The sequence below is a fragment of the Periplaneta americana genome, chromosome 7 (assembly GCF_040183065.1).
Source record: "Periplaneta americana isolate PAMFEO1 chromosome 7, P.americana_PAMFEO1_priV1, whole genome shotgun sequence".
NCBI classification, from domain to species: domain Eukaryota; kingdom Metazoa; phylum Arthropoda; class Insecta; order Blattodea; family Blattidae; genus Periplaneta; species Periplaneta americana.
The window spans coordinates 87,058,062-87,073,669 of NC_091123.1; the positions used below are offsets into that span (position 1 = coordinate 87,058,062).

The following is a 15,608-nucleotide window of genomic DNA, read 5'->3' on the forward strand; positions in this document are numbered from 1 at the left end:
TTGGCAGATTTATAATGCAGATGAATCTGCGTTTTTTCTAAATCCAAAACCAGGCTTAGTTTTAGCAGCAAAAGGTGCTAAGACAGTGTACTGCAAAGCAGGTAATAATGAAAAGGAATGTGTCACAGTTTTAATCAATGCAAGTGCTGCTGCAATTTTAGCTCCACCATTAATAATACATACTAGGTTCAAAAAGTTCCCGGAATTTGCTAGCATCATAGAAACAACGTACCTTAAACACTATTCTACAGCATTCCCTTCAAAATAGTTGCCTTCCGCAACAACACACTTTTGCCAACGCGTGTAGAGTTCCTGGAAGCAGGCCTGGAAGCCATTTTGTGAAACCCGTCTTAGTGCTCTCGTCGCGTTTGCGATAACCTCTTCAGCATTGAATCTCCGTCCTTTCAGATGACTTTTCAGACGGGGAAACAGAAAGTAATCAGGTGGTGAGAGATCAGGAGAGTATGGTGGGTGATCCAAAGCAGTTATGTTGTGCCTGGCAAGAAAATTCTTTACAATAATTGCGCGATGAGCAGGTGCATTGTCATGCATAAGGAACCAGTTGTTTTCTACCCACTTTTCTGGACGTTTCCTTCTCACTGCATCCCAGAGGCGACAGAGGGTTTCTACGTACAATTCTTTCGTTACAGTACGACCTTCTGGAATGAACTCATGGTGCATGAGACCCTGAGAGTCGAAGAAAACTTCCAACATAACTTTGCTTTAAGTGTGCTTAAATGCGACAGGCTCATGTCAGTAGATTTACTGGCATGTGAAAGAACTCCTGCGGGACAAAATTCCGGCACATCCGGCGATGCTGATATAACCTCTGCAGTTGCGAGCGTCGTTAAATAAAACATAACATTTAAAATAACTTTGCCTTTGGAAGTGTCCCTAGGAAATTTTTGCTTCCGAGGAGATGTTTTCGATTTCCACTCAGATGACTGTCGTTTAGGGACTGGGTCGTACAAGTAGCACCAGTTTCATTTTGTTTAAGAAATCACCATCTTCATCAGCCATACTGATCATGTCCCCAGCAAAACACAGAACTTGATGTTTGTACTTTGCTCTGTGGACATAATTACAAAATGCGACGAACAAACAAAACACTATGATAAACAATTGCCTACAACTCAAAACCAATAATTGCCATTACCAGCAAACTTTAAGGAAATGACATCATGAATGTTACCAACAAAACAAATGTATAATATCCCTTGTTATATATTAATACGAAAAATGGTAGTAAAATTCCGGGAACTTTTTGAACCTAGTAGTATTTCAGTACCAAATGATTCCAGGTGATGTTGCCAGAAGTGTACCCAAAGGATGGGGAATAGGAGTCTCAGATTCAGGATGGAATACTGGTGACATGTTCTATAGCTACATAGCTAATGTATTCTATCCTTGGCTTAAAGCAGAGGAAATCAAATTTTCAGTCCTTCTGTTCATAGACGGTCATTCCACTTGAGCCAGTTCTGTCGTGAAAAAAAATTTTTCTAGTAGCTCTATATGCTAACGCAACTCATTTGTTGCAACCGATTGATGTTGTAGTGTTTCACAGTCTGAAGTTGAGTTGGAAAAATCATGTTAATGACTGGAAAACAAAAAATCAGACTGAAACTGTGAAGAAATTTCAGTTTGCAGGAATTTTAAATTCAGTCATTAAAGAAAAGATCAGACAGAATCATACACAGTGGCTTCCAGAAATGTGGACTATATCCATGGGACCCTACAGCAGTCACGACTGTACGAGTACAAATGTTCGGACAAAATAATGATATTCCCTCAATTCCAGTGGCTTCAAATGCCACCTTCACTCCTGGAAAACAGATGAAGCAGCACCTTCTGTTTTTTTTAAATTTCATTCAAAAAGAAACTCTAGAGTCATTTAAAGTTTCAGAAGAAGAGGAATGGCAGAAACCAGAAACAGACAGAAATCTCTTCTATGTCTGGAGGAAAATGAAACAGCAGGTTAGTCCAAAACATAACTCGACATTACTGGAACCAGATAATAATAATCTTGTGGAGAATGGAAATATTACAGTGAATAAGGATGAAAATGTATCAACTTCTTCATTTCAACCTAACAGTGCAAGTACACCTGTCATAACGGTTATTCCGAGTTGTAGCTCAGAGCAAACTATGCCTAATGCCATTGAAAGTCCTCCAAAGAATCCAGATCCAGATGTCCCATCACCATTTCATAGAGCTCTGATATGGACTGAACGATTTGAAGGAAAACAGCAAAGTAAAAGGAAATGAGAAAAGATATATTCAGTAGTGACATCAGATGTATGGGTGGATTACAATGAAAGAAAGAAAAAATTAAAGGCTGAGGAAGAAGCTGAGAAAGCAAAACGTAGAGAACTGAGGGAACTGAAGAAGAAAGAAAGAAAAGAGGCTGCGATTTCCAACAAAATGAAGAAAACGAGAATTGCAAAAAAGACTGTTTGAAGAGGATTCTAGTGAAGATGATAATACTGATATTCCCGTTTATTCCAGTGAAGAACTGAGTGATGCAGAAAGTGATACACAGATAAACTGTTTTAGTGTTAAGGACTATGTAGTAGTAGAATATGAAGGTAAATATTTTCCTGGCCAGATAATGGAAATTAGGACTGATCTGTAAACAAAAAAGAATGAATATTTCGTATCAACAATGACAATGAGTGTAAAGGGATGGAGATGGCCAGAGAAAAGGGACGAAGTATGGTATAAACAAAATAATGTTTTGGAAAAAATTATGCCCCCACTTATTACAAATTCTCGTGGTACATGCGAGGTTAAAGAAATCCTAAAATACAGGAAATCAGTGTATTAGTAACTAAATCAGTGTATGTCTTTGTAATTTCAGTAAATGACAGTCAGTGTATTAATAATTATGTATTTGTAATTTCAGTAAATAAATATTCTTGTAGTATATGTGAGGTTAAAAGAAATCCTGTAATACAGGAAATCAGAGCATTAGTAGCTATACAGTATCCTTGTAATTTCAGTAAATAAATATTCTTGTATATGTGAGGTTAAAGAAATCCTGAAATACTGTAAATCAGTGTATTAGTAACCATATCTTTATAATTTCAGTAAATCAGTAGGACCTATACCTATTTGTAACTAATATGTCTTTGTAATTTCAGTAAATAGTAAATTATGTCCCCAACCATAATACCTAAATTCTTGTAGTATAATATATGTGAGGATAAAGAAATCATGAAATTGGGGAATCAGTGTAATAACTTTATCTTTGTAACCTCATAAATAAATACTCTTACCATCTTGTGGCTGAAAATTTTGGTCTAATATTTCTCTTTTAACAGTCACAGCTATAATGAATGCCTGCACTGACTATACATAGAAAATAAAAAAAATCTTTGTTGTCAGTAACTGTTTTTAACATCGATCAGCTACTGGAACAGAAGCGGTCAACTTTGGGTACAGGAGAAAATCATGTGTTCAGGCACAGGTACAATATCACGTCTTGTTTAATGTATGAATTTTAAAAAAGTACTTATCATTATTATTTCCTTTTTAGTTCCTTTAGTAAAGAAAGAAATGTGGTCTCTAATGATATATAACTAAACTTTAAATAATATTTTCCATTTATTCTGTAACTATTTAAGTATAAAATCTTTCTTAAATGGTCAGGCACTGGTGCATTACGCTTTTAAATACACATTTAGAAATAGTGGACCAGATAATTATCGGTAAGAAAAAAATTATCTTGGTGTCAAAGTCAGAAATTCTTATAAAAACATGGAATGGACAATCCAGGAGACTGACATTTAAGGAGTTCTTCATTTTTTATCACCACTGTATGAAATATTTAAACAATAATTTGAGGTGGAAAATATAAGCCTACGTGCGAATTTTTTCAACCTTCCCTTAAAGTTAGTTTTTGCAGAAATTATGTTGAACTTCAAATTAGCAATGTTTGAGAGATTCACCCATAAACACACGATATGATGTAATGTGAAGAACACAAACCTTGTATTAATTCAATAAAATATAGGGAGCACAACAAATAATAATTAAATAAACACAATTTCCGTAACGTAACTACGTCTGTATGTTCGTCATTACATTAGCCACTTATATACCAGTGCTGACAACATCACTAAATACAAATCATCAGGCTTTGCCCAATGCTAGAAAATCCTGCACAGATTTGTATAATATGCAAGGCATAACAAAAGCCTAAACTGATCTGTCACAGATTCGTATATGCAAGGTATAACATGAACGTACATTAGCATGAAACTTTCGTAATGTCACCTAAGTTATGTTCGTGTGACTGAAGAAAAAGCTGTAAGACAGTTGAAGATGTATAAGCAGGATATGAAGGGAACTAACTCAACACTAGTTTAACCATTTTTCTGATAAAGTATTGGTTGCTGTCTCAAATTCTTAACTACTGCCTGTTCTATTCAAGATCTTGTTTTCCTACTGTTACTCCACCAGAAAACTTTCATCACTACTTTTCACTGCCCATAAGCACACTTCAATAAAATCAGAAAGAAAGGGCGCGCTTCCGTACAGGGGCAGTGGCATTTCTCTAAGATTAGAGCCCAGTTTAGGTGTGTGTGTGTGTGTGTGTATTAATCGAAAAAAAGGTCCTATAAACATGCATCCTATTATTCTCAACATTTTCTAGCCCCTAATTTTCGATTAATACACACACACATCTAAACTGGGCTATACCTTAGAGAAGATGCCACTGCTCCTGTACGGAAGCGCGCCCAAAAGAAATTGAGAATCTGGACATTTTTCTGATTATGACATTTTAGGATATCTGTAAAGGCAGAAACAATGCAATGAACTCCAGCCGTACTGTAAATTGATTCTCGCCATTGTTTAGTTTAAGTCGAGAGCGAGGGAACAGCTGGACCAGCCCAGAGAGGAAAACACTGACTGATCCAGATTTGCAATCAGGTCGCCTATGTTCTCAACACATGTTAGTTTCTCGTCCGGATTTCATCCATTCAGGCTATCCATTCAATCGCCTTATGACCAGTAAAGTACGTGTATGAAACCTAAGACACGCTATGAAGATTGTTATGTTAAAGTTGACATAAGGTTAGTAATTAGCTTAGTCCAGTCTTCGTTCCTTCTTAAAAGCTTCTATCAACAGTAATTCATTATATCACGGCCTTAATGCTTCGAAATTGGTCAATGAAGGCCTAATATTATTTTTTGGCACAGAGAGATAACCGACCAGACCTCACTTCTGTCATTCTTGTGTCACTAATACATCTCATCAAATCTTACCTAACTTTATCACTGATAATGAAGGGCTAAATTTGTCATTAACAAACCTTAACTAACCTTTAACAATGACAGTGTATTAGTTATCAGTAATCCATCTCCTCATCAAACCCTAATTAACTTTATCATTGACAGTGACTTGCCACTAATTCATCTTGACCCGGCATAATAACTAACCTTAACACTCAAAGTGGTTCTACTTGTCACTACTATTTATCTCATGAATTACCGTTTAACACTATCTAACATGAACATTTACTGATGCTAGAGACTAAATGGATAATCTTAGCCACACCACATAATGTAGCCTATCACGTTCACTTGTGCGTTCCAGCAGAGAAATTTTGGTTTCCTTTTCTACTCCTCCCACTTCAGCCTTAAAGGAAATTCGCCTTAGAAACTAATAATGCCAGTCTTGAGTAGCCGATCATTATCAAAGTTTTCTCATTTATTATTTACTTTTTTTCTTACTACATAAAAAAGCAATGTTTTCATGAAAGGATTACTGTTATCCTATAAATACGTACCTTTCCATTTGTAGGTGGTTCCTGAATGTATATGTTACTCATTGTATAAAACTTAAATTACAAAATCTTACTACAAACGATTATTATATTGTGTATTTAACATAAAAAATTTAGCAGTCTGTCAAAATCATAATATTATTGTAGTGGCCATTACCGCCATTACTATCAACGGTGATCAAGATCAGTGTCACCAACCCGGCCATGTTGAATGTCCCTAAATTCTAAGTAAAAAGTCTCCCTTTTCAAGTAAAATACCAAAAATTTGACATAATCTACATTTTTTCCTGTAATTACATTATTATTATTATTATTATTATTATTATTATTATTATTATTATTATTATTATTATTATTGGTAATTTCCTAGTACCCGGTATTCGTTACATAGGTCGTTTTTATGTTTAACATATTTTAGTATAACTTGTTGCCAGCAACGATTTAGATTTCTCCTTCGAACATATGACTTTATTATTGTATAATATTGAGTTCATTAGTTTGCTGTTAACCTTATTACAGTTAATATGGCAAATAAGTTAGATCACTGATTAATTAAGCTATTATTGTACAAGGAACTAATATGATAAATATCCGAAGGATGATGTTACTACACTTATCTACTATCAATTGTGTTACTATACCTATATTAAATCGATTTAATACACTACTCCCATTAGTATTCTATTAATCTTATTGAGGTAAGTTAAATTGCCACAATTTTATTAAAAGAGTTTTTCATATTTGCAATGTAATGTGCGGACGTTTTCAGCAAGAATTGGAATCACGTGGTTATTATGGTCTAGTCATGGCCATCTTGACAATCACCTAATATAAATACATGTTCAAAGTTAATTGCCAGCCCTTATATACCCGTCAGTCAAGGCCTTCTGACAAATAAAAGCAATTGACAATAGAGTTGGGTCGATTCGTGAAAGAATCGTTCATTCGAACGACTAATAATAAACAATCGTAAGAATCGATTCGTGGTATCAACGAATCGTCGTTCAAAAGAATCGTAACGAATCGTCGTTCAAACGAATCGTAACGAATCGTCATTCAAAAGAATATGAAGGAATCGGCATGGTATCGTAACCCACGATTCTATTCGTTGTCTGATGTAACCTGTCAACGGACATTTCCGAAGCGTGTCGAATGCTCCCGAGCGAGAGTGAAATCAAAATATGCACTGCATTTGTTAAGTATGGAAAATAATGAACACAAACCTGAAATTTGCATAGTTAAATAGAGATGTAATGCAAAAAATGTACTTCATAATAAGGTTCACTTGATAATTTATAATTCAGAGACATTATCTTGAGTAATTTTGTAGACTAATGGAGTTCATACTGAATGGTTCCAGCCAATGAGAAAGAGACAATCCAATGTCTCGCCTCTTATGCCATCTATGAGAGAGATGTAGAACGTTTTTATTCTACGCGTGGTTGCAAAGGAAAGGTCTTGCGACGATTCAAAAGAATAGTTGGAATCGCAGACTGGGAAGAATCGTGAACTCGTTGATGATTCAAAAGAATAGTTGGAATCGCAGACTGAGAAGAATCGTGAACGAATCGTTAGAATCGATTCGTAATGTGTGATTGAATCGTTGGAATCGACTTCTGAAAAAGAATCGTGTTGCCCAACTCTAATTGACAATAGATATCTCAGTCGTGAAAACCTCATAAAATATCCTATCAATTGAATAATCGATCTTGCTACGTACAACCACAGTCTAATAGATACAGTCACTCAACTCATACGTATAAAATATGCCAACATTTGACAGCTGGGGCGACAGTAGCCCTCTAGCGGCAGGCAAGTTAAAAGTGTGCACACGACATATGATAACACATCAGAAAACGGGTTTTACGTAATTTATTTTATATTTTTATGCTATACAATAAGTGTGTATGGTTCTTACTAATTCTACTTCAGAATCCTGGAAGAATTTCACACGCAGTTAATCTACAAGTTTCAGAAGCTGAGAATAAACGTAATTCCTTCTGCTCCTTACAACTGAATCATGGCCTTGATCACGTATCATGGTTTGAAATAATATAATTGTTCGTACGTGGACGGTTAATTCAATTCATTCCTAAATATATTTATAAACCATTGGAACTCTATATTTCCTGTGAGAAGAGTCAAAATTGTAGGGCATATCTCGTAGGGTACATCGCGTGGTGAACTCCTCTCCCTATTTCCTGAGAAATTAACTATTTTCCATACCGCAAATTGGGGTAAACTCGGCCGCTGAGGTAAAATTAAAAATAAAAAAAAAGGGAAGATTTAAACCTTAATTTGACAGACATTGATTTATGAAGTTCATTATTTTTCTTTTTTTTTATTATTCTTATTTTGAGTTACTAATAGTGCTGATATTATGGTTTAAATTTTTATGGAAAGTTTACCGAATTTTACATTACATTTCCAGTTTTCACACATAAGCTTTATTTTAACTTACCCTACCTATATAATACGTAATTTACATGCACTTACTGTTATTATGACGTAGGTGAGAACAAATGAATACACAACTTTGTTGAAAAAATTGTAACCAATTAACTCAGAAAATGTAGGCCAAATTTTATTTTCAGAGCAGAAGTGGTGTAAGTCAAAAATGGGTAATGTGGGTTAAAGTAAACATTCTGTAAAATACAACGCAAAGTAGCAGTTAATATTGAATTTATTTAAACTATTAGTAGTCAGTGAATAGCACGAATGATATATTAATTGCTACTTTGCGCTCTATTTTACAGAATTTTTACTTTAAACCTCATTACCTAATTTTGACTTATACCACTTCTGCTCTGAACGGCTCAAATAATCACTGGTAATGTAAAATCAACACCAATAACAGTCATGCAAATTATTACAGAAAAGATTGCTTTTTATATTAAATTTAAAAAGGCTCTTTTATTTCTTGAGAACTTAATACGTCTGCCACATGAATCTACACCAACACAGAAATTTATCGACAAAGTCTGGATTTATTCAAGAAGTGAATATTTTGCAAAAGGATTATAATACGCCATGAATTCTTGAAAAAAATAACACCATAATCCCTACTTGGATGGAATTTAACATTCAACTTTTGAAAAATATAAAGAAAAAAACACGAATACAAAAATTATGGAATTACTTGCATTAAAAACTGTAGATACATTATCCAAAATCGGAATGGTTACACATTTACACATGATCTCTGCAAAACAATAATATACTGTAACAGGTATTTACTTTGTTTTTATTTAAACTCTCCTTCCAGACATACAAATAGGTAACTGATAACTAATAAATGTTTTATAGAACACAATACGTAGGCTACCTACATCGTGGATTATAGGTTATGACTGAGTTATGATTTTCTCTTGATCTTTAGGGAATCTGAAGAACGACAAATTCGGAGATTTAAACTTGTTGTTACTGCAATTTTCGTCATTGCCCACATTGCCTTTATTCCGACGCATGATTAAAACGTTATTATAACATCTCTCATACCTTTAAAGCACGTGCTGGCAGTATCAACCCTATGACCAGTGCCTTGCCTGCCGCTTGAGCGCTAGTGTAGTGAATGTTGGCAAAAAGAGTGTTGAAGTTGCGCGACTGTGTCTATAGTCTAATAGATACAGTCACGCAACTCATACGTGTAAAATATGCCAACATTTGACAGCTGGCGCGACAGTAGCCCTCTAGCGGCAGGCAAGTTAAAAGTGTGCACACGACATATGATAACACATCAGAAAACGGGTTTTGCGTAATTTATTTTATATGTTTATGCTATACAATAAGTGTATATGGTCCTTATTAATTCTACTTTAGAACCCTGGAAGAATTTCACATGCAGTTAATCTACAAGTTTCAGAAGCTGGGAATAAACGTAATTCTTTCTGCTCCTTACAACTGAATCATGGCCCTGATCACGTATCATGGTTTGAAATAATATAATTGTTCGTGCGTGGTCGGTTAATTCAATTCATTCCTAAATATATTTATGAATCATTGGAACTTTGTATTTCCTGTGAGAAGAGTAAAAATTAGTAGCTTCAAAATTGTAGGGCATATCTCGTAGGGTACATCGCGTGGTGAACTCCTCTCCCTATTTCCTGAGAAATTAACGATTTTGCATACCGCAAATTGGGGTAAACTCGGCCGCTGAGGTAAACTTCAAAATAAAAAAACATTAATATGAAGTTCATTATTTTTCCATTTCTTAAGAACCGGTATTTCCTTTATTATTTTGAGTCACAAATAGTGCTGATGTTATGGTTTAAATTTTCATGGCAAGTTTACCGCATTTTACATTACATTTCCAGTTTTCACACAAAATGCCTAATTTTAATTTATCCTACCTATATAATTCGTAATTTACATGCACTTACTGTTAATGTGACGTAGGTGAGAACAAATAAATGAACACAATTTTGTTGAAAAAATTGTAACTTCAATCAACTCAGAAAATGTAGGCCTAATTTTATTTTCAGAGCAGAAGTGGTGTAAGTCAAAAATGGGTAATGAGGGGTTAAAGTAAATATTCTGTAAAATACAGCGCAAAGTGGCAGTTAATATTGAATGTATTTAAACTATTAATAGTCAGTGAATAGCACGAAAGATATATTAATTGCTACTTTGCGCTTTATTTTACAGAATTTTTACTTTAAACCTCATTACCTGATTTTGACTTACACCACTTCTGCACTGAACGGCTCAAATAATCACTGGTAATGTAAAATCGACACCAATAACAGTCATGCAAATTATTACAGAAAAGATTGCTTTTTATATTAAATTTAAAAAGGCTCTTTTATTTCTTGAGAACTTAATACGTCTGCCACATGAATCTACACCAAACACATCAGAAATTTATCGACACAGTCTGGATTTATTCAAGAAGTGAATATTTTGCAAAAGGATTACAATACTCCTTGAATTCTTGCAAAATTAACACCATGATACCTACTTGAATGCTATATAACATTCTTGAAAAATATAAAGAAAAAAACACGAATACAAAAATTATGGAATTACTTGCATTAAAAACTGTAGATATATTATCCAAAATCGGAATGGTTACACATTTACACATATGATCTCTGCAAAAAAATAATATACTGTAACAGGTATTTACTTTGTTTTTATTTAAACTGTCCTTCCTTACATACAAATAGGTAACTGATAAGTAATAAATGTTTTATAGAACACAATACGTAGGCTACCTACAACGTGGATTATTGGTTATGATTGGGTTATGATTTTCTCTTGGTCTTTAAGGGAATCTGAAGAACGACAAATTCGGAGATTTAAACTTGTAGTTACTGCAATTTTCGTCATTGCACACATTGCCTTTATTCCGACGCATGATTAAAACGTTATAATAACATATCGCATCCCTTTAAAGCACGTGCTGGGTGTATCAACCCTATGACCAGTGCCTTGCCTGCCGCTTGGGCGCTAGTGTCGCGAATGTTGGCAAAAAAAGTGTTGAAGTTGCGCGACTGTATATATTAGACTGTGGTACAACGTTATATTATATTATTACCAATTTCAGCGAGTACTGACGACCACTGCAAAATACGACAATTTGGTCCAGGGCGCATTCTCTTTTGGCACAAGGGTGATTTATGTAACATGTTTATAATTTAGTATTTTAAATACCGGTACATTCTTTAATAAATCACTGAAAAAGAAATGTGAATATAGGAAATGGAATGAGTACGAAATTATTATTATTTTTTGGGGCGTCATTTTTACGTAAATAACGACAAATAAAAAGGGATTATTAGCAAGTACGTACACTGCGTTTGTCAAATGCGCATCACTATGCTTTCCAAAAGGCACTTTTCGGTGCCCGACACCCCGACTTATATTTTATGATGTGTTCTTTCTTGCTTTAGGGGGCTCCGCCCCATAAAACCCCTCTTGGGGACTTGGCCCCCAAACCTTCATGCAATTAATTTATACTAATTAACCGGTCCATCACATTTGAGTTGAAGGTAGAAGTTACATTTTATAATGTGTTCTTTCTTGTTTTAGGGGGCTCCGCCCCCTAAAAACCCCTGTTGGGGACTTAGTAAACCGGTCCATTACCTTTGGGATGAAAGTACGAGTTATATTTTATGATGTGTTCTTTCTTGCTTTAGGGGGCTCCGCCCCATAAAACCCCTCTTGGGGACTTGGCCCCCAAACCTTCATGCAATTAATTTATACTAATTAACCGGTCCATCACATTTGAGTTGAAGGTAGAAGTTCATTTTATAATGTGTTCTTTCTTGTTTTAGGGGGCTCCGCCCCCTAAAACCCCTGTTGGGGACTTAGTCCCCAAACTTTCGTGCAATTAATTTATAGTAATTAACTGGTCCATCACCTTTGGGTTGAATGTACGACTTATATTTTATAATGTGTTCTTTCTTGCTTTAGGGGGCTCCGCCCCCTAAAAACCCCTGCTGGGGACTTAGTCCCAAAATCTTCGTGCAATTAATTTATAGTAATTAACCGGTCCATCACCTTTGGGTTGAAGGTACGACTTATATTTTATGAAGTGTTCTTTCTTGCTTTAGGGGGCTCCGCCCCCTAAAACGCCTCTTGGGGACTTGGCCCCCAAACCTTCATGCAATTAATTTATAATAATTAACCGGTCCATCACATTTGAGTTGAAGGTACCGGTACATTCTTTAATAAATCACTGAAAAACAAATGTGAATATATAGGATGTGGAGTGTCTACGAAATTATTATTTTTTTTGGCGCATCATTTTTACGTAAATAATGACAAATAAAAACTAACATGCCACATAACATTATTTTAAGAAATACAGGAAACAAGCATTAATAATATTCACCATTCTTAATGATCGTGGGATAGAAAAAAAAGTATGGAATAGAAATTACATACAAATGTTCGTGTAATAAACAATAAGCAAACCATCTTTGATTAATCATTTCAAAACAACGTGAATATAGCGTGGATTGTGTAGGAAAATAATTTCTTATATGTTGCTCCCAATGTGCATCATTGTTAACTTACGAATACAAATGAAATTTAACATGGCATATAAACACTATTTGAAGAAAGATAGGAGATATTAAGTAATATTCATCGTTCTTAATGATCTTCGGATGGAAAATAACAATGAAATATGTATACAATAGAAATTACATACAGGTGAGCATATAAAAAACAGTAAGTAGAGTCATTTATTTGATTAATAAGCTTAAATTACTCCAGGTTTTGTGTAAGAGTGGTCTATGTAACGAGTAGCAGGTACTAGGAAAATATCTTATTATTATTATTATTATTATTATTATTACTATTATTATTATTATTATTATTATTATTAATATTGCTTAGTGATTAACTACATTTTATTCTAAGTAACTAAAAATAGTATCCTATACAGAGCGATTCAGACCACCCACAGTCATTTATTTCGGAAACTAGTGCATGAAAACTTTCGAGACAAAAATATTTATAACTAAAGCTGACTAAAGCATATGTGAACTTTCACTTGAGCTTGATTTCATCAATCAGCTCTAACAGGAAGTAGGGCCAGTGGTGTATTACTTAAAAATTTCAAATGGGAGTTGGGGTCAAATAGGGTACCATTTGATAGAGCTCTTCAAAACAAACAACTTTCATGGGAAACGTTTTTATTAATTCCTACTCTTTCAATGAGAAAACGTACGAAAAGGCAATGGGTAATTCGGACCACCCATGTCACTTATTTCGGAAACTAGTGCATGAAAATTTTCGAGACAAAAATATTTATAACTAAACCACATGTGAACTTTCACTTGAGCTTAATTTCATCATTCAGCCTTAACAGGAAGTAGGGTCAGTGGCGTATGGGAGTCGGGTCAAATAGGGTACCATTTGATAGAACTCTTCAAAACAAATAACTTTCATAGGAAATATTTTTATCAATTCCTACTCTTTCAATGCGAAACGTACAAAAAGACAATGTCATCAATATTGATAAATGTTACAAGATGAAAATGTAAACAAGATAATAATTAATGTTGACATGTTACTGAAAGGCTGGACAATTCCATTAATTTTTTATAAATTTTCAAACTATCTGGCGTTCTGAGCAGCACACATCTATACTCTTCTTCAAATATTGTCAGTGAACAGTGACTCCTAATACTTCGGCGTGGTCAAGTGATTGGTAGAGTAGGAATTAATAAAAATGTTTGTTTTGATAAGCTCTATCAAATGGTATCCTATTTGACTCGACTCTCATTTGAATTTTTAAAGTGATACGCCACTGACCCTACTTCCTGTTGGAGCTGATTGATGAAATCAAGTTCTATACTAAAAGCCAGGTTATGAACCAACTAAACCGGAAGCAACGTTCTGTTGCTCGCTTTCTGAGCTCAATTGCCACATAGTTGCGCGAGATTCAAAATATGTTCAGCGTTTGTCACCGATATGTTTAAAATAACTACTGTATATAGTTCTCGATAACACTATCAACAATATTAGTAATTAAAATTACTGTTTTTAAGAAAGCACGAGCTAATGACGCTGGTACGAAATGCGACTCGTAATGCACGTGGTACTCCAAAGGAACTGGGAAGTTTGGCTACACTGTCTCCGTGACTCCGTTGCCAGATTTTCGTTAGCAGACGACATTTTCACATGAGGTCCAATGAAAAGCTCCGTTCTCCTTCCCCCCTCCGCCCCGCCATACTCAACTTTGTCATCGCTGCACAGGCTACCCCTCTAACCCGCACTTTCCTCTCGCCCTGCCAACTACTTCCTGTTTAATCGGTTCATAACCTGGCTTTTAGTGTAGTGAAAGTTCACATGTGATTTAGTTATAAATATTTCTGTCTCGAAAACTTTCATGCACTAGTTTCCGAAATAAATGACTTACGGGTGGTCCGAATCACCCATTGCCTTTCGTACATTTTCTCATTGAAAGAGTAGGAATTAATAAAAACGTTTCCCATGAAAGTTGTTTGTTTGAAGAGCTCTATCAAATGGTACCCTACTTGACCCCGACTCCTATTTGAAATTTTAAAGTGATACGCCACTGACCCTACTTTCTGTTAGAGCTGATTGATGAAATCAAGCTCAAGTGAAAGTTCACATGTGGTTTAGTTATAAATATTTTTGTCTCGAAAATTTTCTTGCACTAGTTTCCGAAATAAATGACTTACGGGTGGTCTGAATCACTCTGTATAATAAGAATATGTCATGTTACCATAGATTAAGATGACTGTAAAATTATTGTATTGTAACTTTTATATTTCAACAATAATGGCTTTTTATTTCAACAACAACAACACACAACACCCGTCAACACAGCAACACAGTAGTCGTTATTACACTCCACACAATAACAATGACTATTCACGTGGATTATTGAGAAGAACAACAATGTACTCCTAACCTCAACTAATGTTCACAAAACACTATGTACAAAACAAAACTGTCAGTTCTCAGTTCACAGTTCGTTCGCCTTGGCTAGTTCTTCTAGCTCACTCACTCAAGTTCACGGTACGTCGAACGCAAGACTGCCATAGACAGTCCACTGCACTTCGAACCCAATACTTCCAGAGACAGTTCACTGCACTTCGAACCCAAGACTTCCGGACGCGTTGCCTTTGCCTGGACGCTGCCACAATCCTCACTCAAGTTCACTGTACCTCGAACTCAACTCCACTGGATACGTCTCCGCTACTAGCTCTCTTGCAGCTGACAAACTAAACTAAACTGACACTTCTGGCTCACTTGCCCCTTTTTTATTTATTAGATTACACGTTCTCGAATGTACTGCGTCGCGTAGCTTCTACAACAATCGGCTCGCGTGGCTTTGCG

At 35.1% G+C, this 15,608-nt stretch overlaps 1 protein-coding gene across 2 annotated transcripts in view; it reads right to left on the minus strand.

The window, feature by feature from the left end:
- The window catches only part of LOC138703261 (spliceosome-associated protein CWC27 homolog), a 127,631-nt gene that overhangs the window by 65,226 nt on the left and 46,797 nt on the right, over positions 1-15,608 (minus strand). The window contains exon 1 of one of the 2 annotated variants that reach the window (XM_069830998.1): positions 5,793-5,973. The exons of the other annotated variant lie outside the window; for it this stretch is intronic. Coding sequence (XP_069687099.1) covers positions 5,793-5,834 — 42 coding nt within the window. The 5' untranslated portion in view covers positions 5,835-5,973. Of the gene's footprint in view, positions 1-5,792; positions 5,974-15,608 lie in introns of those variants that run through there. 2 annotated transcript variants of the gene reach the window in all.